The sequence below is a fragment of the Neopsephotus bourkii genome, unplaced genomic scaffold, assembly GCF_033783945.1.
Source record: "Neopsephotus bourkii isolate Nb327-2 ecotype Australia unplaced genomic scaffold, CSIRO-AGI_Nbou_v1 NB_1476, whole genome shotgun sequence".
Classification (NCBI taxonomy): domain Eukaryota; kingdom Metazoa; phylum Chordata; class Aves; order Psittaciformes; family Psittacidae; genus Neopsephotus; species Neopsephotus bourkii.
This window is the reverse complement of record NW_026901952.1, coordinates 153,068-180,365: the sequence shown is the minus strand read 5'-3', so window position 1 is coordinate 180,365 and position 27,298 is coordinate 153,068. Positions and strand designations below refer to the sequence as shown.

Sequence of the window (27,298 nt, the reverse complement as noted above, 5' to 3'; positions counted from 1 at the left end):
GTAAGAACTTACATGGATGATTGGCTCCTTTCCTAGTCTTCTAGTCTGGTAACCTTTAAAAGTGATCTCTGTCTTTGGGTGCATAGCTCTAAGGTGCTTTGTTTGCCAAAGACCATAGTGTAATACAGAGGACTTCTGTAAATTTTATTCTCTGTTGCTTATGCATTCTGGGTATATGAGATAGCTTTGGAGTTGTAATGAATTACTCCTGTTGGTACGGATTAAGAAATAAGCATTTTGTACAACCTGTTTCATATGCTTGGGGCATGTTATCTAGCCATTTCTTTCCCAATCTGAAATGGAGAGCAAAAGAAAAAGACTCTGGGAGCCTTCTGGAAGTTCTGACTGAAGATTGAGCTCTGTGGGAGCATGCCTGTAATTTGTTTTGCTGTTGTTGCTGGCTGTTCTCTTAACTTTCCTCCCTAGACCTTACATGAAGTCTTTGTGTAATGATACAGTTTATTACCTGTGCATTTGTACGTACTTCAAGTTGTAAGAATGAGATGATGAGCTTTTACCTGAAGGTTTTTTCATTGATGGTGAGTAAGACAAGTGAGCTGGAGGACGGTTTATTTTGTCAGTTTTGTTGATGGAAGAATTTGTGTGAAGTTTGAGTATGGGTCAATGTGATTGAATTGCTCTGACAGTTGAAGGTCTCCACATGTAAGTCACCACAGGTCCTGTGTCACAAAGGTGAAGATGTGATTTTTTTTGTCCTGGTAGGACAGTGAGTTGTGGGAAGTAAAGAAAATGAGCAGGCTGGCTAATGATACAAACAAACAGGAGGTTAGTTTGGCTCTGGAGGGAATAGTGCTGTTATTGGCCTAGTGCTAGCTTATCTTCCTCTGCGGTGAGCTGATGTGTGGAGCTAAGTAAATAAAAAGTCTTTGCTTTATTATGGTCAGTTTTGTGCTGGTTTAACTGCCTGCTGAGACAGCCCTAGTGGAGGAAAATGTGAGGAGACAGGTGGGGAAGTGGCATCATTGCTTTTTACATCAGCAAGCTGACCTACTGTATCCCGAATTCTTTGTTGTTATTATGGAGAAGTAGAAAACAGAGCAATCAAAGAACAGAGAAAGCAGAGTTTAAGAAAAAAATGCCGAGATGGTTGCCTGAATTGTTTGCATGTATTTGCTTACAGGCAAGTCAAAGCTTGGGTACTGGTATAATTCTATGATTTAACCGTGAGGGACTTGACTTGCTGTAAGAGTCAGAGATGATGGGGCATGAGGCCCGAAAACACCACAGCAGCTGGGTAAGTGTCCAGCTGTGGGTATGCTGGAGGTTGGTGGCTACACCAAGGAACTAAATTAAACACTTTCCTACCAAGGATAAAAGTGATCCAGCTCCAGTGATTCCAGCATATGTTTTATATTGGCAGCTTCTTATTGCTTCATTTCCTGGGGATCCTACAGAGTGTTCCATTAGACAGGCATTTCCAGGTTAGCCCATTTTTAATTAATAGATCACTGTTTATCTGCAGTATTGGTCTAAAAGTGACTCACAACAGAATGGAACAGGTTTTCTTAACACTTTCTTTTGCTCTACTAGCTTCTAGGGAGCTTGGGTGCATCCTTAATTTTGACTTTTCTTCCTCAAATGTCTTCGTGCTTTTAGACTGCAAGTTGTATAAGCAAAGATTAAATGTTTACCTTTTTAGTAGCTGAAAATTTAAACAGTTTTGAGTTCCAGTAGTTTTAGTTCCATTGCAGGGGGTTGAAAGTAAATCCTTCAAGTCTCTTCCAACACAAACCGTTCTATGATTCTATAAATATATAGTTGCCTATGGTGTTACATAGTGGCTGTAGAACTATCCTTACCAGACTTCCTTTCTGAATTTTGTAGAACATAAGGTGGCAAAAAAATGAGTAAATTACTCCACTCGTTCTTTATTCATTGACCAGATTCAAAGCTAAGAGCAAAACTCTGACCAAAATTTTAACTGCAAGTATCAGTTACTTATATTTGGCCTATGGAATGTAAATGAATTATCTTCTTATAATGTTATTTCTTGTTATAAGTGGAGATGTTATTCAATTTTATTCTTTACTAAAGTACATGGTCATAATGTTATTATTATTATTATTACAGTCCAGATTTTACTGTTAACATCTCTGCTAAGAATTCTGTTGGGGCAGCTCTGGAATTCCTGGAAGAAAAGAGAATGAAAGGAAGGTCTTTCGGCTCTGCCTTTTTTTGGTGTCTGAGTCTCCTGAGTAGCAGCAGATTAAGGCAGGCCGAAGTCTGTCAACGTTGTTTCCTGCTGCGTGTGTGAAATCTTGAGCATCTGGAAGGGAGCAGAGGTGCTTTATCTGTATGCTCAGGAAGATCATTTGGTCTGGATTTTCTGTTGCAGTTATGTTTGCCTAGGAACAGCAAGGGATTTTTTAGGCAGTATGACAGTATCTTCAGAAAAAACATCTGTTTTTTGAGAGGTTGATTTAGTCTCTGGCAAAGCAAATGATTGAGGAAATTCACTGAGCTGCACATCTGCCACTGTTAAAGACTATCAGGTGTTCATGTAATAGACCACTTCCATTATATCCAGTTAACATCCTGTACCTTCTTTCCTGTTGTTCATTGGGTAGGCTTGTTAACAGTTATTCACCTTTATTTAGTTATCAACTTCTGATTAATTTTTTTTAATTTTTGTTTATCAACTACTGCTGTTGAGAATTCCTTAAAAAATACTTAATCTTAGCTCAGTTTTGAAAAAAAAAGCAAGACAGTGGTGAGGAACAAACCCTTCCGAATATTTTCTCCTGAGACTACTGTAATACCTCACATTAAGCCTAAGGTATGTTCTTGAGGTTCTAGTTTTCACATAAAATAGAAAGTGGCATTGGTCATAGTGTTGCTGACTAGTTTTTTTTGTTTGGTTGGTTGGTTTTTGGTTTTTTTTGCTGTAAGTATCTTCCGTGTTGATTTGGTTGCAGCTGTCTTTTGGCCACTGGCAGTGTTTCCATTGCGCTGCCCTCCTTCCCCTTTTATGAGTTTCATTAAACAACTGGACCAAGCAAGCTTGTATAAAGGGGTTTGTAATCAGAATGTTTGGAGACAAGCTTAAAGCCAGTTAATCAAAACAGTATTTCTTTTCTGCTGCTCTCTTTGTCCTTTATATGTTTTTCTTCTTTAGCTGTTCAGTGGCAAAAGAAATTTCTGTGGCCTGTCCCAGTGAAAACAGAAATCTAACAAGCCGTTAATCTAGTCAGAAAATAATTATTTAAATTCTTATTATGTCACCTTTTCAGAAGGTAGGGTGAAGATGGACAACAGGTTTCATCTCTCCCTTGTGTCTGTCTTTGCTGGCAGAAGTGTTAGTAATGGCATAAAAATAGAGGTTAACACTTAATGAAAAATGTTCTCTTCTTTTCCATAGTCCTTCTGTGTTGTATTTCCTTGCCAATCTCACAGTTACTTTGTTTGGTTAACAAAAACAATAGTTGGCTTATAAAATGTCTATGCATTAATTCATTTCCCAATTAGACAGGATTGGTATTCCTTCTGAACTAAACTGTTGTTTCTTTCTTCTCTGTTCCCACTTTTCCAATCTTTCTTCCACTTCTATCTTTCCCCTTCCCCCCTTTTCACTCTAAAAATATCCTTAGGAATGACTTGCTGATGGTGTGCTGCCAGCTGAATATGGAGGAGTCTGTCACAGAGATCATGCACCAGCTGGGAGCAGATGAAAATGGGAAAATTTCCTTCCAGGATTTTAGTCAATGCCGCATGGAACTGGTACGAGAAATCAGGAAGGAGGAAGTGGAGCTCTCTGTGAAGTCAGATGACCCTTGCAAACAGAAAAAGTTAAGGGATGAGGTAGCTTCCTGGCCAACTAGCAGCAGTAACAGTTTAGGTAGGTATGACTTTTAAATGTCCTGTTGGTGTAATTTAAGGAAAGATAAACTCTGGGAGTTTTGTTACCAATTTTACTGGCATCAGGATTTCCCCTGAAGGGCTTTATGAATATGTCTTGGCATAATTTTGTCATATATTAGAGTGCTGTTGTAACTGGTGCAGTCTGGTCATCCATATGCAGACCTGACTGTGCAGAACATCCTTTTCTAAAAACCCTAGTTGCACAAGGCAACAGTCTTTTCTTGAAAGTCCAAGAGCTGCAGAGCTCAGCCGGTAACTGAAGATCCAGTCTTCTCTCTAAAGCCCAGACAGGTAGGTAGCTAGAAATATTAAAAATGAAGAAAGGAACAATCTTAGTCTTTTCTCTTTCAGATCTAGTATACTGTAGGAGTGTGGATGTTTCTTGGATGCTTTAAAAATCATTCCAGTGGGAGATCTGAGTGCTGGAAACGCCTTCTGATTTAAAGAATACAAAAATTCTCATTTTCTTTTTCCCTCCTTTCACCTGGAGTGAGGGAGTGAGGAGATGGAAGAGAAAAATCCCTTGTTCTGCCATCTGCAAGAATATGGGATGTTTATCCTTCTTCTATGTATGTTCTTGAATTGCGAGATGATTGACTCTGTAGTTTCTATGCCCATTTCACTCTGTCTGTACTGAATCTTCATAATCCTGGCTTAGTTGCATTTTCAGCCCATGAATCTCTTTGAAGAGCTGTATTAGATAGCAGGTCAAGAGCAAGATCATGCCTAGCATCTTTTTATTTCTTAATTGGATTAAAGATGGTGTGTGTTTTCTAGTTCTGCCTCTGTTGACTGTTTTGTCAGTGCTGCCACTTCTGTATTTCACTGCAAACCAGAAAACTACTTCTGCCTCAGACAGCTGTATGACAGCTATACAAAGTTTCTCTGTTTGCTGGCCAGGTTTCTGGGAAGTTGAGTTTTAAAATCATTTTTCTTAGACAGACCAGCCTAATAATTATGGTTTGTAATAATCAAAAGTAAACAATAGGTCCCAAGCTTTACTGGAGAAAGGTCTGCATTACAGTCTCAAAATGTATTTCACAAAGAAATCTTACTAACTGCTACCAAAAATAGTCATATATGAAAACTCAGATTCGTTAACATATGCAAGTCAATCCCTACTCTTTTTCCTGTTAATTTAATGTGTTTTTAAAGAGTTGGTGAGTGCATTAATTTTTTTTATTTTTATTTTTTTTAATATATTCATCCAGTTAAGTCCAGAACACCTTTGAATTTTCTGCCTTGGTGTATTTCACTCTGTGCTGATGAAGCCTGACTATTTTACTCTAGTATGTTTTTAAAATTTAAGGAAATCATGGTTTTTGTACTTGCCCTGCCTTGACTCTTGCAGATTCTGTAAGACTTTTTAATAATTAGAGAACATATGGAGATGCTCCCCCATGTAAACAAAAAACAGAATGGGATAAAGTAATAATGGACATTTAGAATGCAAATGATTTTTATTTGGTTGTAAAAGAAAACCATTGTGGCAGCATTGTTCAAGGTGCTCTACAGATCTTTCTTGAAGAGGCAAGAAAACACCACTATAATGTATTTCTGTGCTATAAACATTGCACAGAGTACGAACATAATGACAGCTGAGCAACTATACTTGCAGCCAAGCTTGGATTATGATCTGTGTTTGTTTCCATGCCTTTCATGTCTTTGAGGGCTCACGTATGTACTCATTAGTGATCAAAGGTGATTGCGTTATACTGATTATTTGCTATTGCTTTCTAAAGACTGTTTTGCACAGGAGACATCAGCATGTGCAAATTCAAACATACAAACTTGGAGCATGTTCTTTCTTTTGTGTATTCTTTGGACAAAGACACTGAACACTGTTTTTAATAGATACCATTTTCAAAGATAGTTCACAGGGCTCTTCTCAAGACTCATTTCTATGTAATGTTAGGCTGCTGATAATCCTTGAAAGCTGTTACTGTTTGTACATGTGGGGTGAATAAATCAAAAATTTCAAAATTGATTTGGCTGTCACTGAATAGCAGGGGTCCTGGTGCTCTGAAGCAAAGGAATTAAGCCTCTGGACATTTTTGCATGTAATTTTGCGGAGACTATCTGTCAGACAGCATTTTGTGCAGACTTTTCTCACAGCTGTTCTCAATTTCTTAACAATGAGTGCAAGAATGTATGTATCTAGGTAAAATGTTATCTTTACTACCTCTAATTTTTGCATTTCATTATAAAGGAAATAACTGGGGAAAAAAGTCCTAAGAAATAATTGCATATAAATGACTAATAAACTTTTTCTTACCAATCATTTTTTTATCACTGAAAAGGTTATTCTAATTTTTTTGCTCAACTTTGCCCAACAAATGTTTCTAGGGCTGTGTTTCCAAGTGGGATGCAGAAGTAAGGAAACTGGTTGACTGTTTTAGTCAAGGTACAGGACTCAGTATTTATAAACACTCAGTAATATACTTGCTTGGTAAACTAAATCTATATCCACATCTACCCGCCTGACAATCACGTAAGTATACACTCATTTCAAAGTTTACTTTACTCAGTATACACTCATTTCAAAATGTTTCAAAGTTTAATCTTTTATTCAAATGCATGAGAAATTACTGTTTCCAAGTTACTAGAATGATGCTTTTTCTGCTTGGATATCAGCAACTCAAAGCTCATTTATAATGTACTGTAGTTCTTACCCTGCGCTATTAATATCAATAGGAGTGTCAACAATAATTTGCAAGTAATAACCAGTATTTTTTCTGTAAGTGAAATGGAATGCCAACTCTGTTCTTCTGACATTGTTTAAAATATCATAAAAGAAGAATAAAATAGCTTTTGAAACTGCTGATGGAGTCTTGCTGTGACTGTAGGCTACCTGACTCTTTAGTATATTGTAGTATATTGTTCAGTAGGAAATACAGGAAGAATGTCAGTTACTGACAGGACCTGTGGCTCCTATTTCCAATAACAAAGACTGAAAGCTGTGGTGGGTACAGTAAACCTGTGTGAATCATCTAGTGAGTGATAGAAGTGGATTGCTTTGTGAATGAAAGCTTGTAATACAGGAGAACTACACCTCTAATGATCTAAGGCAGGAAATTGCTTGAACAGTTGTGGCTTTTGATAGCGGAATAGACTCCACAACTTGGTTAAAGTTGTAAAGTAGGTATGCTTTATTCAGCTGAAGGCGCACGGGGGATTGGTCCTCCAAAAGGCATGCGTACCTCAGTGCCGTTTTCCTTTTACATTTATCCTGTAAAGTCATACACAGGTATAAGGTCGCACAATACGCCTATACATATTCATATTCTATCCCCGCTTCGTATTACAATGAGCTAAAAGGCACTCCTCGCATGCGCAGTGCCTCCTGGTGGTCTTGGGCAGGGGTCTTCAGATGAAGTAAGTAGTCTTCCTCTTGTGGGTAGGGGTCTTCAAGATGAAGTAAACGAGTCTTCCTCAGGCTTGAACTTTTTACCTCTGGTCCTCACGCATGCTCTTTAGGAGCTGGATGGATCTGGTCCATGTCTAGCTAGTTTAATGGGCTATTCCCTTCGTTAGGAAGCCTTATCTTAGTGCTGCCTGATAAGGCAATTGCTGGGCTTGTCAAGCCAGCCATGATTTAAGCAGTACTCCCTGTACAACCCCCCATTCTCCTCACTAGGAGGTTTTGTTCTGGTATTTGTCTGATAAGACATCTGCTGAGCTCGTTAAACCAGCTATGACTTAAGCAGTACCCCCCTGTACATTTTGACAACCCCCCTGTACATTTTGACAACCCCCTTGTACACAATAGGCCACATCAGTTTCAATTCCCCCCTTTTCTATAACATAAGTAAATTCTTTTACTTAAGAGATACCCAGGTGCCTTCAATGGATTTGCAAAACATATTCGATACACATTGGATTAAGCATGGAATTGTCATTAAGACTAAAAGAACTACAGCCAGAATCCAAATCTCTTGTTTGATTAACTCCTTAATCCACCCTGTAATCCCAAACCCATTCAACCAATCATCCAACCCTCCATCAACTTGCAATTTCTTTAGCTGTTGTGCTGTCCAACATGCGAGGCGATGGATATCTGCCAATGCTTTTCCAGCTGCTACGTTTGGTAAAAGCAGTGCAGCAAAGAATCGCTTTGTATGGCCCCAAATCTTTAATGTGGAGTCACATTTAGGGCCTAATTGGTTAATAGATTTTTTATTCCTATGAAGGTCTTCTCGTAGGGCTTTGATTATATGTTTTTTAGAAGCTGCAAACAAGGACAATTTTCCTAAATAGTATGGTCCCCCATGCGGCTTAGAGGGTATTCCTGGCCATGCACGGTCTCCGCGTATCAAGAAATAAGCTGGGGGTAGTGCCTTAGGGGTGATAACATCATATGGGAGTGAAGGAGAAGACCCAAGACAATATGAGGTAACATTATGATACCAATCTTTCCTACTAGTCACTTTAGTTTCTGGAGTTTCATCTGACCAAGAATTGAATGTTATACAGCTCTGATTACTTTGGTCAGACCCCAGAAGTCAGAGTTCCTGAATTGGGATGGTTGAACGATTTAGTCCTTTTATAATTCCTCTTGTCTGAACAGATGCAGCTGTCCAATCGCCTGAAGTTCTCTTAACTACTCTGGTTACTACTGTAAGGTTCAAGACTGAATCATTCTTCACCCATCCATACTTAGATAAGGAACTCCGATTACACACGTTTGGAATGGGTTTCCTACTTGTGTGAGTGATAAACAAAAATCAGTAACACCAGTTCTATTTGCCCAAGTAAGCTAAACATTTGTCTCTACCTAATAATGGTAACATTTTGTCAAGACTTTGTGTGACCCCTAGAATCACAGTTAATCCTGTAATTATTTTCATCATTCTTCGACCTCTCGCTGGTTATAATTGCAAACAAGAGAGAAGTATTAAAACTTTAAACAAGAAGGTTAAAAATATCATCAACACAGTCTTATCAATTTGCAGTGTTACTTGTTACGAATTAGCTTTAGTTTCAGTTCATTTTCAGTTTGGATCGCTCTCCAGGGTGTCTTCAGAGCTTTCTTAACTCAAGTATGATGAATCCAGGCATTCTGTTCCTTAATCTTGATAGCTGTGAATGTAGTTAACAACACCTGGAATGTCCCTTTCCATCTTGGCTCGAGATCATCATCTCCTGTAGGTTTGAAAGACTTTACATACACATAATCTCCAGGCTGTATATTGTGTACCGAGCTGTCCAACCCTCTGCTTCAAGTTCCAGCCACATGTTTTTCAATTCTAGTAAGCTGCTTTCCTAACTCTATTATATAGGTGTTCATGGTTTCTTCTCCCGCTTGGGGAGACATTCCCTGTTGAACCCCATATGGCCTTCCACATAAAATTCAGTCCTTCTCGTGCTCTTGGTTTAGTTCGAATTCTCAACAAGGCCAATGGAAGGGACTGGGGCCAAGGTAGTCTGGCCTTCTGACCCAATTTCACAATTTGTTGTTTGATTAAATGATTCCACTTGTCCACTGGATTGTGGATGATAAGGGATATGAAGTTGCCAATCAATTCCAAGATATTTGCTTACTTGCTGTACCACATTTGAAATACAATGTGGCCCTCTGTCTGAAGATATTATGGCTGGAACTCCAAAGTGTGGTATTATCTCCTGTAACAATATTTTGGTCACTTCTCGTGCCTTTGCACTCCTAGTTGGAAAGGCTTCTGGCCAACCTGAAAAGGTGTCTGTTAATATTAACAAGTATCTATACCCCCCTTTTCTCGGCAGTTCCGTGAAATCGATCTGCCATTGCTGTCCTGGTCCATTACCCTTTCCAATTTGACCCATTTTGAGCTTGGGTATAATTTTGGGATTTGTCCTAAGGCAAAGATCACACTGGCGAGTTACCTGTTGAATGGTGGCATATAACTTTCTAGCCATAATCCTGCCTATTAAATGTTTATGTAAGGTCTCGGCTCCCCAGTGTGTTTTCTGATGTTCATTTTTTACTAAAGACCATAACATTGATAAGGGAACAATTACCCTTCCTTGTGGTGTGCTGGCCCACCCTTCTTCATTGAATATTCCGTTTTGATCTGTAATCAATTTTTGATCTTCCTTATTATAATTGGCTTACCTTCTAAGGAAACTTTCCCATCAGGGATCAATGCTCCTTCGGTTGGTACCTCACCTTTTGCTGCTTCTTTTGCCTCTCTGTCCGCCAGCTCATTTCCTTCTTCTAATTCAGAGCTCACCTTCTGGTGTGCCTTGATGTGCATAATTGCCACCTTCTCAGGCAATTGGACTGCTTTCAATAGTCTCAATACTTCCTGTGCATGTTTGATGTTTTTCCCTTGTGAATTTAACAGTCCTCTATCCTTCCAAATAGCACCATGCGCATGTACGACTCTGACTGCATATTTTGAGTCTGTGTAGATGTCAGGCTGATGACAAGACTGCTCCCGTCAGTGAATCAGGTTTCCGTGTTATCCAAAGGGATACTCGTCAAATCTGGACGACTAGGATAGGCAGCCTCAATGGTTTCCAGGCAATCATGGTGTACAGGTTCTCCTTCATTACCACTGAGGAAAGAGGCTGGATTGATAATGTTAGTTACCACAATTTCAACATTATTCTGCTCTACCATGATGGCTTGATACTCTAGAAATTTCTGAGGAGAAACTCAGTGTCCACCTTTTACTTCCAGTACGGCAGACATTGTATGAGATATCCCTGGAGTCCCAAGAAATTTAAGAGTCTTACCGTCCAAGCCACACAAGTTTCCAGGTGGCAATTAGAATGTCGTCCACGTACTGCAGTATTCTTCCTTCCTCCGGTGGGGCTTCCCATGATTCTAAGTTTTTGGCAAGTTGTTCTCCAAACAAAGCGGGACTATTCTTAAATCCTTGAGGCAGCACCGTCCATGTGAGCTGGGTTTTGCACCTACTTTTGGGGTTTTCCCATTCAAATGCAAAAATTTTCTGACTGGCTTCATGGAGAGGGAGGCAAAAGAAGGCGTCCTTTAGATCTAAAACAGTAAACCAAGTTAGTTCTGGAATTAAGCAAGTCAGTAGCGTGTATGGATTTGCTACCACCGGGTAAAGATCTTCAGTGATCTTGTTGACAGCTCTCAAATCCTGTACCACCCGATATGATCCATCAGGCTTACAGACTGGTAAGATAGGGGTATTAAAATCAGATTGACATTCTTTTAATAATCCTAACTGTAAAAAGTTTTCAATTATTGTACAAATTCCCTCCCTATCTTCTTTTCTTAGAGGGTATTGTTTAATCCTAACTGGTTGTTTTCCCTCCTTGAGCTTAATCTGTATCAGGGGTGCATTTCTGGCTTTCCCAGCTATGTTTGTAGCCCATACTCCCGGGAATACTTGATCAAATATATCTTCCCTAACCTTCTCTTCTGTCTGGTGTGTGATCAGTTCTAAGCTTAACATTTCTATGTATTGTTGATCATTTACTTTCAAGGTGATCTCACCTTCTTTGAAGGTAATAGTGACCCCCAGTTGTTCCAACAAATCTCTCCCCAGGAGAGCCTTTGGGGCATTAGGCATATATAAAAATTTATGAATGTCCCATTGCTTTCCCAATTGATATTTCAGTGGCTTACAAAAATATGCCTTTTCACTTTGGCCAGTTGCCCCTTTTACAGTAACATAGTCTCCTCCTACAGGTATCAATGCCTTATTCAAAGACGAATATGTTGCCCCAGTGTCTACTAAAAATTCCACTTTATTTCCTCTAGTCCATAGTTTTAATTTAACCAGTGCATCCGCTAGGGAGGATTCCCTAGGTCCCTTGTCAGTCTAATTCCAATTCATCCACCGGAGCCACCCCTTGGCACTCTCTCCCCCCCCCAGGGCAGTCAGTTTCAAAGCACTTCTGTCCACATCTATTCAACAACCCCTCAGTCCCGTCTGTCAACATGTCTGTTCCCACTTGTTTACCTGCCCCAGCACCCATCCCGTGCTCAAACACAGGAGCTGCGCGAGCTCCCCTCCTTTCCACTTGGTTTCCTTTTTTTTTTTTCCCTCACAGTTGCTCCCCCTGCTCTGCAGAGGTTTCAGATGCCTGCCGCTGCAGCAGCACTTCCAGTTTAACCCTTTCTTAACTCTGAATGTGAATGTGCTGCTTGTCGCAGGTGACAGCAATCTCCTCCTCCTTATCAATATCTGATAGGACAGATATAGAGGGTGCTCCTCTCAGAGGTATGTGATACATAATTTTCCTATTTATAACTTTCAAACATCATTCCCCAATATCCCAGGCCGAACAATATCTCTCCAGCTTAGCTTCCAGTTTTTCCTTGTCCTTTTCCAGAGCCAGAATTAGGGATCTGGCAGAGCTATATTAATTTCACATTCTGCCTGCCACTCCGGGTGATCTCCCACAGTGAAAAACGTATCTGTATACAGCACTTAATCCCATTTTCCTGGCAACCTCAAAACCAACATACATTGTAACAATGTATTATAATTCAGAGTTCCATTTTTAGGCCATTTCTCCTGATCTTCCAAAGCATATAAAGGCCACCATTGGTTACAATATTTTATCAATGTTTTCTTGTTTACCGAGCCCCCAGAAGACCCTCCCAGTTCTTTCCAGTGTGCCAAAATGTAACCCAATGGGCTTTTCTTCAGAATTCCCTTGTTTTGACCGGCTCCCATTTCAAACAATCTTTTACAAATCTCTGCAGCTTCTCTTTCCCAGTGCTCTGCAAATGCACTTAAAAAAATACGAGAGCACCTACACACGAATTTTATGATATTCTCAGGGGGTTCAGTAAAATGATACCTTTGGGCTCTGCAGATCAACTCCCCTGTTGTTAGATCACAGTTTCGGTTCCATCAAAATTTACACTGTCCTAGTGTCCACGGCAGGTTCCACTATTCAAAAGTTATTATGCACCCATATGTGAGGCTACAAGCCTCTGGTACCGAGTGTAAAGTTCAGGTCTCAAGAGTAGGATTATAGACATTAGAGGCTATACTTCTGTTATACAGCCACTGGGGCGCAGAGGGAACTCTTCTTAACACACCCCCCCCCCCCAGTAGCAACAGTTTACTTTTTGTCTACTGCTCCCCCACCGCTTAAGCACTGTAATCTTTAACAGCAACGACAGACATATACACACACAAAACATTTAGACACAACACAGAAGACACTTTGTCCGTCCCCGCCCGCTCTCCTCGCGGAGGACACAGAACTGCGGATCGGGACTCCTCACTCGCTTCGTAGCTACGCTACGTCTCAGTCACACAAACACAAACCACTTGCACTCGGGATCCCCCACACTTACACCAGTTTACTCACCACCAGATGCCACTTGCACCCTTCAGTGAGCCCGGAGCTCCTTTTGGATTCGTCCCATACATCAGCAGACGAATCCCTAGACTCACCCGACCCACCACCAGGGTCGCTAGCGGCCGCTCTATCGGTCGATGAGTCCCTTGCTTGCAAGCCCTACCTACCAAGGGGACAGCGCTGTGCGCCAGACGTCTCTGAGCGCCTTACCAGCAGCCCCTGCCACGCGTACGCCTTACAGGCCTTTACAAGTCCTAGGACAATTACAGACCTAAATTCCAAGCATACCGTTTCTCCGCAGCCGGCACAAGTTGTTGTCTGTCCCTGCAGTGAGCGGACGAGGAGTGGAGCCCCTCCAGGCAAGTGGCCTGGGGCGCCTAGGAGGTCCGCCCCTCCCCCGATCCTGCAGCCGAACAGAGATCTCCTGGCTGGCTCCCCAAATTGATAGCAGAATAGACTCCACAACTTGGTTAAAGTTGTAAAGTAGGTATGCTTTATTCAGCTGAAGGCGCACGGGGGATTGGTCCTCCAAAAGGCATGCGTGCCTCAGTGCCGTTTTCCTTTTACATTTATCCTGTAAAGTCATACATAGGTATTAGGTCGCACAATACGCCTATACATATTCATATTCTATCCCCGCTTCGTATTATAATGAGCTAAAAGGCACTCCTCGCATGCGCAGTGCCTCCTGGTGGTCTTGGGCAGGGGTCTTCAGATGAAGTAAGTAGTCTTCCTCTTGTGGGTAGGGGTCTTCAAGATGAAGTAAACGAGTCTTCCTCAGGCTTGAACTTTTTACCTCTGGTCCTCACGCATGCTCTTTAGGAGCTGGATGGATCTGGTCCATGTCTAGCTAGTTTAATGGGCTATTCCCTTCGTTAGGAAGCCTTATCTTAGTGCTGCCTGATAAGGCAATTGCTGGGCTTGTCAAGCCAGCCATGATTTAAGCAGTACTCCCTGTACAACCCCCCATTCTCCTCACTAGGAGGTTTTGTTCTGGTATTTGTCTGATAAGACATCTGCTGAGCTCGTTAAACCAGCTATGACTTAAGCAGTACCCCCCTGTACATTTTGACAACACCCCTGTACATTTTGACAACCCCCCTGTACATTTTGACAACCCCCTTGTACATAATAGGCCACATCAGTTTCAGCTTTTGTCAGTATAGTCTCATATGTCTTATATAGAAGCTAAAATTAGAATTATTTCTATTATGTTGTATATATTAGTCTAGCTCTTTACAGGTAATTAGCAAAATTCTATTTTCTTCCCATGATAAAGAATCGTCTATATCTAGTACTCATTGTTTTTAAGGTTGGATAAGAAATAGTACTGCTCTTTAGTAATTTTGGTAATGCTGAAGAAACTCTTAACTCTTTCTTTAGATAGGTGAATGGTTTCCTGTCCCACTGAAGGCTGACTCATTTTTGAAAATAAGCCCCTTGAAATTTTGGTATGTGTCTCCATAACTCCAGTGTTCTCTCTTAACACTCCAGAGTTTCCCTATAGAGCTGAGACTTGAAAGGTACATTACCTATGAGTACAGCATCTTGGCATCCGAGTTTGGATTCTGAGAAGAAAATAGTGTGGAAATTTAGAGATTAGTGTTAAATCCAAAGTAGAATACTGGAAATGCCTTCCTTTGAAACAGTCATCTCTCCTTGTGTTTTTAGTATGTATGCAGTATATGTATGTATGTAGTATTTAGTATGTATGCATGCATGTTCAAGAGTTGAAGTTCTAAGAAAACCTGGGTCAAAAATACAGAATATGGTCAAAAAAAGAATCTTTCCTGGATCCATCCACAATTGACAGGTGACTTTTAAGCCACCTGAGTGTTGTAAGTGCTTCCAATCTCATAGCAGATGGTGCAATCTATGAAGGCCACTTGAGTCATCATCAGAACTACTGTTGCTAATTGAATGAATGTGAAAGTTCCTGCAGAACAATGTTGTTTGAGTAATAGAAATTCACTGCACATACTCCATTGAGGTATGTGCCGTATTTAGTTCTGTAAAAAGAGGAGGATCTGTATGATATAACTCTCTCTTAATTCTGTGCCTCTGCTTGTGCAGAAAGAGTTGTTTCCCATGTTATTGTCAAGTGTAGCAGATGTCAGAACTGATCTGATCCTGGCTTCCTCATGCTCCTGATGTACTTCTGCTGCTTCAGCTCTCTGGGCTGCTGCTTTTTTTGCTGTATGTTGTACTGTAGCCACGAGATGGCAGAGATACCTTATGTTGTGCATAGTTAGTACTCTATACACACTGTGAAATACCAGCAGTACCTTGGTGTATGTTGTAGTGCTTAGGTCTGTTGTAGCACTTGGAGCATGAGATTAGGTATGGTGGTGCATGCTCTTGCTGTAAAAGTAGTTGACTTAATCTTTTTTACCTATACCTGTAATTATGGTAATTGTGTTATTTTAAAATTTAATTGTTTTTTGGTTTGTGTTATTTTCTTATTACGTGTTTAGAGATTGCCATATTCTCATTACAGTAAGGCAGCAAAACTGCCTCCAACTTTCCTAAGTCAGTTTGTCATAGAATCATAGATTGGTTAGGGTTGGAAAGGACCTTAAGATCATCTAGTTCCAACCCCTTTCCATGGGCAGGGAAGCCTCACAATAGACCATGTTGCCCAAGGTAATGTCCAACCTGACACTGAACACTGCCAGGGATGGAGCATTTACCACTTCTTTTGTCAACCTGTTCCACTACCTCACCACCCTCACAGAAAAGAGCTTCTTTCTTATAACTAACCTGAACTTCTGTCTGAAGTTCACTGCTAAAATAAAAAGTGATTAACTGTACAGCTTAATGATTAATTTATTTTGTTGATATTCAGTAAGCAAAAAGAGGTGAATGATGGTTCTCCTTTTTTGTTTGTATTTCTGTGTGTTTTTTGTTTTGTTTTATTTTTCTGGTATTGTCAGCATGTACAAGATAGGGAGCAATGGAGGTGGAACTGATTGCTTTCTTTTTTTCTTTCTGGAAAGACAAGAAGACGTTATTCGTGTGTTAAGTGTGTGCCCTGGCAACCATAAGGGCCAATTGTGCCCTGGAGTGCAACAAGCACAGCATAGCCAGCCCATCGAGGGAGATAGTTGTCTCACTCTGCACTGCACTTCTGTGACCGCGCCTTACCTCCCTTGTACAGTGTTGGGTGCCTCAGTAGAAGGAGGACATCAAAGTATGTGAGAGTGTCCAGATGAGGCTGACCAAGATGATGAAAGGCCTCATGGGCAAGAATTAGGAGGAGTGGCTGAGGCCACTTGGTTTGTTCAGCCTGGAGAAGAGAAGGCTGAAAGTGACCTCATGGCAGTCTACAGCTTCCTCACAGAGGACAGTGAAGGGAAAAGTGCTTATCTTCTCTGGTGACCAGTGACAGGACATGAGGAAATGGGATGAAGCTGAGTCAGGGGAAGTTCAGAAGAACCATGGGAAAGGTTCTTCACAGAGAGGGTGGTCACTCAGTGGAGCAGGCTCCCTGGGGAAGTGGGTAGAGCACCAAGCCAGCCAGAGTTCAAGGAGTGTCTGGACAATGCTCTTAGCCATATGGTTTGGTGTTAGGTAGTCCTGCTAGGAGCCAGGAGTTGGACTCTGATCCTTATAGATTACTTCATATTTGAGATGTTCTATTATTCTGTGATTTTCCCAATGCACAGTCTGTAGTACAAGTTTTTTTTCATTTCTGCATTTTAGGTGCCTTATCAGGAGCCAGGGAAAGCTGGGAGTATGATTCAGGAGCAAGAGACCTTCAGAGTCCGGACCTCCAGAGTCATTTTACACTACAAAAGGTGCTGGAATATGGTGGAAGCAATGAGACCCGACAGGCTTCTCTGCAAAGACTTCTAAATCGGGCCTCAAATTTTAGCAGCTCTGTTGGAGGAAGCTACTTAGAACTTGCCAACACTGTAAGTGCATTTTGCTTCTGCTTTTAAGTTTTTGTAGAAGATTTTTATTGTTCGTGGTGTTTTTTTCAGTGTGTTTTGGTTTGTGGGTTTTTGTTTTCTGAAAGCAGCATATCAAGTTCAGGCTTAGAGCCTTTGAGCCTTCATGGAAACAATGGTACGCTGCTGCTGCTGCCTTTTATTTACCAGAAAACTCACGTGATTTTAGCATTTGGTAGGTGTGTAGTATTTCCAAAGCTTGTATAACTGAGTTTCATTGAAAAGGGTAGGAATCTATGAGGTGCCAAATTGAAGTTCTTAATTTATACAGTTTAACAGAAGATGTTTTTTATGTGGTCTTGGCAGTGCTAGTGTAGTGGTTGGACTCAATGATCTTAAAGGCCTTTGCCAACCTAAATGATGCTGTGATTCTAAGATTCGTGCCTGAAAACCTCTTATCGATTAATTTTTTCTAAGTATGGTGTCACATTGCTCAGAAGTGTTGTGCAGAAATATTCTTCATCTGTTATTTCATTACTTAATTATTTGATAATTTTTCTAAACCCATGGTGTGCTAGCACTTTGCTTTTTTATTTCTACAGGCAATACCTACTCTTCCCTGTAAAAAATCTGTAACTGTTGTGCATTCCACTGTATTGCTGTCAAGTCTGTGGTTTAATTTTAAGCCAGATGTGTTATAAAAGGCCACTTATTTTGTAGCATGTTTCTGATTTATGCTGCACAGGAGTTTAAGTGGAGAAGTAAAAGATGCTAACTTGAAAATTAAAAGTTTCTAATTTTTAAAATGACTTTATTTGCATGCTTGACTTTGAAATAGTCTTGTAGTTCATGGTATTACAGGATAATTCAAGCTGTAAGACAACCTCAGGAGGCCACCTAGTCCAACATCCAGCTTACGACTTAATGTCTAATGGAGGTGGTGCCTGGCAACAGAGGAAAATCAATTCTTTAACTCCTTTAAATTCTTGAAGCTGCATTCCTTGAAAAGAAAATGATGAAAAATATTCTGGAAGTGTTTTTGAAGGCCTTCTAAGTTTTATTTAAGTTCCTGAATATGAGCTGATATTTCCATATTCAGAGTAAAAAATATGTAGATACTAAAACTTATCTAAGGGAGAAAAACGTTCAAGGAAGTTGACAGTCCCTTAAAGGAACTGTGTCCTCATTTTTCCTAAGAATGATAGTAAGGGATGAAGTGTGATTAATCATAAACTCTTTGATCTTCAGAACTGGACAGAAGCATATGGAAACTGGAAAGAGCAGAAAAACAAGGAGGCACACGTATATTGTAGAGAGGTTAAAATGGAGGACCTGGGAAATTACAGGTCAGTCAGCAGCTTTAATTATACTTTCCAGCAGTTTTCTGGAAATGTGAGCAAATTTAAGTGACCAAGAGACAACATGTGGATTTGTAAAAGAACAATCGTATCCATCTAATCTAATATCTCCATTAACAGTTGGAGTACTTCCTCACACTGAAAACTGCTTTCACAATAATCCGCTAAAAAGATGCAAGTCTAGGTCTAAGGAGGATAATGGGTGAATCAATGGGTGTTCAGTTACACCTGTTCTGTAGCATTGGTTGACTTGCTTAAAAATTAGCATTTTGAAAAGACTTGAGCTGTTGCACACCTATGACGTGTAGAGATCTTAAAAATAAAAATGCTGAAGGCTTATATGAAATAAAGGTCTCTGGGTCTTACATTTTTCTGTAAGTTTATTCCCATCTCTAAATTCCTTCTATACTTAAATGTTATGAAAGATGCCTGATCTTTGTTTTAACAAGCATCTGTTATACTTACGCTTTTAAATAGTGTTTGTGTTCTTTCAGACCATAGAAAAATCAGCAGTCTTTCCCTTTTATGTAGATAAATACAATACCATCTCCATGACTCCTGTTGAGCATTGGTCATATGTAAGTTTTTCATTTGGCTTTATTGAAATGGAGAGAGAAGGGAATGGGGGAAAACAAAGAGAATGGTTTACTTTGGTTTTCACTGTTTACATTTATTCCCTTTACACAGTTTTTAATACTGAAGGGCACTCTTACTGCAGTCTAACCTCTTTACGTGTGTCTTCATAGAGTGGTGATTTAATACGAGTACTTGCGTCTCTTTCTCAGACTGTTTCACCTAACTGCATTTGCCATAATGACAACCTGAGCTGCTCCCTTGCATTAATTCTCAGAATGCATTTATTTTCTCAGCTTGCATATTTCTGTGGGTTGAATCCTGAGAACTCTTCCAGTTGGACACAAGTAGCTGGGCATATTCCTTTGTACTACAGTACAAAGTATTTACAGTAGTTATAGTATTTATAGTACTTTTAAAATTTATTTATAGTTTTTATAGTGTATATACAAAATATATCATATACAAAGTACTACAGTACAAAGTATACCAAAGTATTACTGTAACCAGTATGACCTCAAAAAAACCCCACCAAAACCAAACAAACAAAACCCAAAAAACCCCACCAAAACCAACACAGATGGATACTTAGTAACTGTATTACTTCCCTTTGCTAGTTGTTTCTTTTTGTAAAGCTGTATAATAAAAGGACAAAGAATTAAGAAACAGACTGTGTGTGGACATTTCTCTCCAGAATTCTCTATTCTCCTAAAGTTAACCAGAGAGATTTATCTTCTTCAGCATACTTACAAAAAGCAGAGCAGGGCCTCTCGGTGTCATTCTTCTCTCAAATGCACAGTTCCTGGCAGCTTCTCCCAAATGCATCTAAACGGACCATATGAACACACTCTTGTAAGCAGTGTTTGTTTACGTTTTTTGATAAATGTTTAGGCTTTAAACTTAACAGGTCTAACAAAGTAATTGTTGTATGGGTGCACACAAATCAGTTCTTTTGCTTAGAAGTCATATGATTGTTTTTCTCTCAGCTCCTTGAAGCGCTTTTCCCTTTTGGAGTGTCAATTCTTGTTATTTTCTTTTTTTTTCTTTCTGATAGTCTTTTGATTTTAAAATGTGCAGTCAGGCTAAAGACATCTCTGTGGTGATTATGTACTTCTATATCAGAGATTCTGCTCCTCAGTCAATATAGAAAATCTTTATGCTGCAGTCAGCAATTAAGTTCTGTAGAGATTTGCAAGGTCTAAATGAATGTCAGGCCATTATAATTTTGCTTAGTTTTGATAAAGTGAAATTTGTAATGCATTTGTGAAATCCTATGAACAGGCAGTTCTGTAAAGCTTTACAAAAACTTAATATCTCCTCTGAAGATTTTGTTCATTCACGGAAAGAATGTAAATTTTAGAAAGTGCTGTTTGAAATTTAACCCTTTATACTCTTTGCATGTTTTAATGTGTTTGCTTCACATTATTTTGCTGGTTTAGTTTATTAACATATGTTGCGCTTCAGCTTTTGTTTTACCTGAATAATTTATTCTGCAATTATTACAGTGTGTAAATCTTCCAGTATTTTTCAGACTCACATTTTTAGATAGCTCTTTACCTTGATACCAGTATTTAAGACTAGCATATTAACCTTTAATGTGACCCATCACCACTGACTAGATTATGTACCTATTTGTCACAGTAGGTTAAATACTGCAGCACATATCTCTGGTGAGAACCCTTTTATGTGTTCCAAATGTAATCATTTATGAACTCAGTGTGTATTGCATTGGAATGTAAACAATTTTAATATTCTTCATGGATAGAAAAGGATTTCTTTGTGCATATGAGAGTTTGGGAGCTGTTTTTTATTTTTACCTGGATTTTCTATGTTGGACAAGGATCACTGGTGTGGATAGTATCACAGCATCACAGTATCACAGTATGCTAGAGATTGGAAGGGACCTCAAAAGATCATCTAGTCCAATACCCCTGCCAGAGCAGGAACACCTAGATAAGTTTACACAGGAATGTGTCCAGGCGGGTTTTGAATGTCTCCAGAGAAGGAGACTCCACAACCTCCCTGGGCAGCCTGTTCCAGTGTTCTGTCACCCTCACTGAGAAGAAGTTTCTTCTCAAGTTTAAGTGGAACCTCTTGTGTTCCAGTTTGTACCCATTACCCCTTGTCCTTTCATTGTTTGCCACTGAGAAGAGCCTGGCTCCATCCTCGTGACACTCCCCCTTTATATATTTATATACACTAATAAGGTCACCCCTCAATCTCTTCTTCTCCAAACTATAGAGACCCAGCTCCCTCAGTCTTTCCTCATAAGGGAGATGCTCCACTCCCTTAATCATCTTAGTTGCCCTGCGCTGGACTCTCTCCAGCAGGTCCCTGTCCTTCTTGAACTGAGGGGCCCAGAACTGGACACAATATTCCAGATGAGGTCTCACCAGGGCAGAGTAGAGGGGAAGGAGGACCTCTCTCGACCTACTAACCACCCCCCTTCTAATACACCCCAAGATGCCATTGGCCCTCTTGGCCACAAGGGCACAGTGTTGGCTCATGGTCATCCTGTTGTCCAGTAGGACCCCCAGGTCCCTCTCCCCTACACTGCTCTCTAACAGGTCGTTCCCCAGCCTATACTGGAACCTGGGGTTGTTCCTGCCCAGATGCAGGACTCTACACTATCCCTTGTTATATTTCATCAAGTTATTCCCCGCCCAACTCTCCAGCCTGTCCAGGTCTCGCTGAATGGCAGCACAGCCTTCTGGCGTGTCAGCCACTCCTCCCAGCTTAGTGTCATCAGCAAACTTGCTGATAGTACACTCAATTCCCTCATCTAAATCATTGATGAATATATTAAATAATATTAGTCCCAGTACCGACCCTTGAGGCACTCCACTAGATACAGGCCTCCAACTAGGCTCTGCCCCATAGACTACAACTTTCTGGCTTCTCTCCTTCAGCCAGTTCACAGTCCACCTCACTACCCGATCATCCAGACCACACTTCCTCAATTTAGCTGTGAGGATGCTGTGGGAGACTGTGTCAAACGCTTTGCTGAAGTCAAGGTAGACCACATCCACCGCTCTGCCATCATCCATCCACCGTGTTATTTCCTCATAAAAGGCCATGAGATTGGTCAAGCATGACTTCCCCTTGGTGAAGCCATGTTGACTGCCCCTCATAACCCTCTTATCCTTGATATGCCTTAAGATGGCACCAAGGATAAGGTGTTCCATCACTTTCCCAGGAATGGAGGTGAGGCTGACGGGTCTATAGTTACCCGGGTCCTCCTTCTTGCCCTTTTTGAAGACTGGAGTGACATTTGCTTTCCTCCAGTCCTCAGGCACCTCTCCCGTTTCCCAAGACTTGGTAAATATGATGGAGAGTGGTCTAGCAATGACCTCTGCCAGTTCCCTCAGCACCCGTGGGTGCATCCGATCTGGACCCATGGATTTATGGATGTCCAGATTGCTCAACTGGTCTCTAACCCATTCTTCATCGACTAAGGCAAACCGCTCTGTTGACCTGTCTTCATCTGAGGTCTCAGCAGTACAGGGCTCTTCAGGACTGCCTCCGGCAGAGTAGACAGAGACAAAGAAGGCATTCAGTAACTGCCATCTCTGTATCTTCTGTCACCAGGGCACCCATCCCGTTCATTAGCGGGCCTACATTGCCTCTGGTGTTAGTTTTATCTGCCATGTATTTGAAAAACTCTTTCTGCTGTCCTTGACCCCTCTTGCCAGATTTAATTCCAAGGAGGCCTTAGTCATCCTAGGAGCTTTCCTACATCCTCTAGCAGCAGCCTTATATTCCTCCCATGTGGCCAGCCCCTCTTCTATGACCTGTAAACTCTCCTCTTCCACTTGAGCATACCCAGGAATTCCCTATTTAGCCACTCAGGTCTCCTGACCCTCTTCCTTGACTTCCTACTTGTCAGGATGCTCTGATCTTGAGCTCAGAAAAATCAGTCTTTGAATGCCAACCAACTATCTTGGGCCCCTTTACCTTCAAGGAGCCTTGTCCATGGGCATTCCCCTAGCAATTGCTTGAAGAGGCCAAAGTTTGCCCTGCTAAAGTCCAGGGTTGCAATTCTACTTGCTATTCTACTGGTCCTACCACACAAGATCCTGAATTCCACCATCTCGTGGTCGCTGCAACCAAGGCAGCCCTCAACCTTCACTCCTTCAACCAGACCCTCCTTGTTAGTGAGGATGAGATCCAGCAGCGCACCTCTCCTGGTTGGCTCATCCACCATTTGCATGAGGAAGTTATCATCCATACACTGGAGGAACCTCCTGGACTGCGGCTGGGTTGCCGAGTAGTCCTTCCAGCAAACATCAGGGAAGTTAAAATCCCCCACAACGACCACGGCCTGTGACTGTGAGGCCGCTCTCAGCTGCCTGTAGAAGGCCTCGTCAACTTCCTCACCCTGATCCGGTGGCCTGTAACAGACCCCCACAACAGTATCGCCCCTGCCAGCCTGCCCCTTAATTCTCACCCACAGACTCTCAACTCGCTCAACATCTGTCCCCGGACAGAACTCAGTGCATTGTAGCTGCTCTCGCACATAAAGAGCAACCCCACCACCCCGCCTGGCTGGCCTGTCTTTCCTGGAAAGGACATAGCCCTCCATGACTATATTCCAGTCATGTGAGCTGTCCCACCACGTCTCTGTAATTGCCACCAGGTCATAATCTCCTGATTTAACACAGGTTTCTAGCTCCTCCTGCTTATTTCCCATGCTGTGCGCATTGGTGTACAGACATTTCAGGGAGCGAGCTGAGCACACCGATTTCACCCTAGGATTACAGGAGGCCTCCCAGTCTTCATCAATTCCGGAGTGCTGCCCCACTGAGGCAAGCCCAGCCACAACCCCATCCCCCTTCAAATCTAGTTTAAATCTCTCATGTAGCTGTAGTGAAATAGCTGATTGTGTTCAGATCTGTTCACTTCCCAGGCAGCCAGATGATACTAATGCATTCCCTGTGGTGCTATCAGGAATAATAGCATGCTGTTTTAGGAGCTGAAGTATTGCTGTTCTCTGGAAAGATCATGTGAAACATCCTCTTGATATGGTGAGCATATTTCACATAAGAATTACTGTTACATTTAATAAGGTAAGCAGTAAGATTTGGATATGTTTATTTGCCTTTTCATATTCTCTTTGCAAGTGATTAAAATAGACTAGGTTAACTTTTTTTTTCCCTTAGTTTAGTGTTGTTTTAAGATGAATGTATTTATCGCAGGTAGATAAGTTTAGATAAGTAGAACCAGTTGGAATTGTTTCATTTGCCAGTATAATATGATCTCCTGCTTTTGTTCTTTCAGCTGTAAATAACTCTGATGGGCTTCAGAAAGTCTCTACACGAAGATCTTACATTTTTTTAAATGTGAGTGACCCCAAGTATGTTGATACATGGGGTTTTTTTAGCTATTGAGTCCCTGGACTGGTATGATCCAGCATCCTTTAATCTCTTGATTTTTTTATTCCAAAGGTACTCGAGCTGTATTGGCAGTTCTTTGATTGCACCTTCCCTGCTAGGGCTATTTTGGTTGAAAACATTTAGAAAGATTTGATGAGGATATGGCTGACTTCAAGAGGGGAAGAATACAGATGTGTTTTTGAGAATAGAGCGTGGTAGGATTTCTTCATGATCACTTGCTTTTAGAAGCCTCTGTTTTACTTCCTCCTCAAAGCATCCATGTGAGTGCCACAGTCGTGGTTTTCTTACTGCCTGAGAGAGAAGGGCATATTTACAGAGTTGCCAGCATTGCTTCCTGCAGCATCTTGTGGTTCTGGCCAGAAACCAGACAGGCATAATCCTGCTTTATTTTGTGCTGGGCTGTCAATGCAAGATGAATGTTTCTAGTTAGGAGAACATGGGAACGGATTGCTCTACCTGCCGAATCTGTACTTCTAACCTTAACCAGGGCTGCTTTTGCAATGTCTCCATCAAGAACAAAGTAGAAAGCTAATGCTACAAGATTCTTAATGCATATTCTCTCAACTAGGCTGCTTTTCCTCAGCTATTCCTGCCTAATTTGCATGTGTATTTACCTCATTTGGAGGTGCTAAAAACTTTCTTGAGTTTGGGAATGGATCATTTTAGTCATGCATCTGTGTGACAGGGTATGCTTTCTGTACAGAAGGCATACCAAATTTAGTTCTGACTGTGGATTCTCTGTGCCAAATGCAGATATAATCTCTGATGGGTACACAACCCAAAAGTTTATAAAGTACAAAGCCATACTGGACATATCCATGGCCAAGCAGTATGTCCTTGTATTAGCACTAGTTTTTCAGCATGATCACTAGCAGGTGGGAACTTCCTGTCTTTGTTTTAGGAAGTGTCATATTCTCCAAAAATAGATACTCTTACTGTGATACTTCTCTATTAATCAGATTCGGTGAATGCTTGCATTGCTGATTTTTTCCTTCTTCAGAGCATTGAGCTGCAAGTTATGACAGACAGAACCATTGTTTTGAGAAAGTTATTCTTTTTAGTTGGTGTGACTGCAGTGCAGCTGGTTCTAGATAACTGCTTGAAACAGCATTGATGGGCTGTTTTATCCTGAGTCACAGTAACCATTTGTGTGCTCTGAGATACGTGCAGATCTAAACTAGGTGATTTGCATGTAAATTCAGTGCTGCCGTCATGTTATGGAGCATATAACAATTTTTTTGCAATGCCTTAATACTATACAGTGCACTTAGTACTTTAGCAAAAGAGTACTATAGAGATGTTTGGTATTTGACATATATTCACATATGACATTCTGTGATGAAATTCAAATTGCTGAACTTAATCTCTCTGTCTGGCCCTTTCTCTTATCACTTCAGACAATTTGACAGCCAATTTTCTGTTACTTCCTACCTTACCTCCCGGTATGGCTGCTGCTATTTCTAGTGTCCTTTGCTGTGTGACTAGCAGGGGATATGGCTATGTAACCAGCAGTCTTTCCTTACAGTGACTGATATGATCAGATTATTCACTGATAAGAATGTCTGCTTGTCCATCTTATGTATGTAAGCTTTTATTTGGCACAAGTCACTGTAACATTAGCATGTTCTGAGAGAAAAAACTATACTGCTTAAAAGCCCTATACCAGTCACCCTCCCAATAAGATGTAAATCGTGTTATGTATACTGTAGTTTTTTAAGCTACATTTTTGGCTCATTTTATCTAGTTAGTAAGTGTAGATTTTAAAGTTAACTTGTTAAAAACAGGAAGGTTTCTCTGTTTACCAAAGAAAGCAAAAATATTCTTCTAGGGGGTGGGGAAAAAAGGTCTCATAGAGATTTGCGTCAGTGTAGGTATACTCTTACAGCTATCCTGAATATGAACCATTTGCTCTATTGTTTAATTTACAGCCATCAATTGTAAATGGGATGAGTTTTATCGAAATTACACAGGTACTTCTTTTGGGAAACTGTCTTTCAAGAAAATTATGGAGGAAGATTGATGACAGAACTATACTGTGGAAGGTAATTCCATGGTTAGTTTGTAGGCTACTTTAGTTTGGTGTCCCTACTAATGAAAACCTGTTGTAAAGTGCCTGGTTGAATGTGTAATTTTAAAATGGTTTTATTACTCAGTAATATTAGTATTTCCTTTTCTGGCAAACTCTGCCCCTTTTTCTTCTCCCTTCTCTCTCCAAATCTCTGTTTTTAAATTAAGCTTCTTTGCTCCTTGATTTGGGAAGCTCTATTCCTTCAGCTTCCCCACCCCTTTTCTTATTAAACAGGGAAATTGGCATCAAAGTATCAGGTACCCAATGCTCTGCAAGCGCATCCTTTTGGATCAGAGAGAGTAATGGCTTTCTAGTTTCTCTGCATGAGGCTGGTGTGGACAAGGAATGCTTAGATTCTGTGTGTTTCAAGGAATTTATTCAGTGCGTTAGCACTTTATGGGATATGTCAGGATTCAGTTACTTGTGCACAAATTGATTTTTCCCAAGTTACTCTATTGGAAAGTCTGTTCTGTATTCAGCATACTATCAAAAGTAAACTGCAGGAGCCATGTCTCTTACTTTCCTCCCCTTGCAGCCATTTGTTCTCCATGTCCTACATGCAACTTTTATTACAATTTCTTTTCGTGCCAGTAAAAGCTATTGAAGTTTTTTCAATAAGAATGCAAAATGTAAAATGTAAAAATGTACTCAGTGATTTCTTCAGCTGGAACCCTAGTAGGTAGAAAGGCCTAAAGCTGAACGTTCTAGTGGTGTGAACAGTAGCACTTACGATTTATAAAAGATTTGTGCCCAAGTTAACCTTGCCTTTTGTGCCTTTGCTTCCAGAGTAGGCGCCATTTCCATTCTGCCAGTCTAAAACTAGAATCCAGGAGTTTCTTAAAGCAAGAACTGATTATTTGA

General features: G+C 40.7%; 1 protein-coding gene across 1 annotated transcript in view; it reads left to right on the top strand.

Moving 5' to 3' along the window:
- MCC (MCC regulator of WNT signaling pathway) overlaps positions 1–27,298 on the top strand; it is a 185,770-nt gene that overhangs the window by 10,621 nt on the left and 147,851 nt on the right. Inside the window, exons 2-3 of the mRNA XM_061369136.1 lie at positions 3,609–3,856; positions 16,858–17,069. Coding sequence (XP_061225120.1) covers positions 3,622–3,856; positions 16,858–17,069 — 447 coding nt within the window. The 5' untranslated portion in view covers positions 3,609–3,621. The remainder of the gene's footprint in view (positions 1–3,608; positions 3,857–16,857; positions 17,070–27,298) is intronic.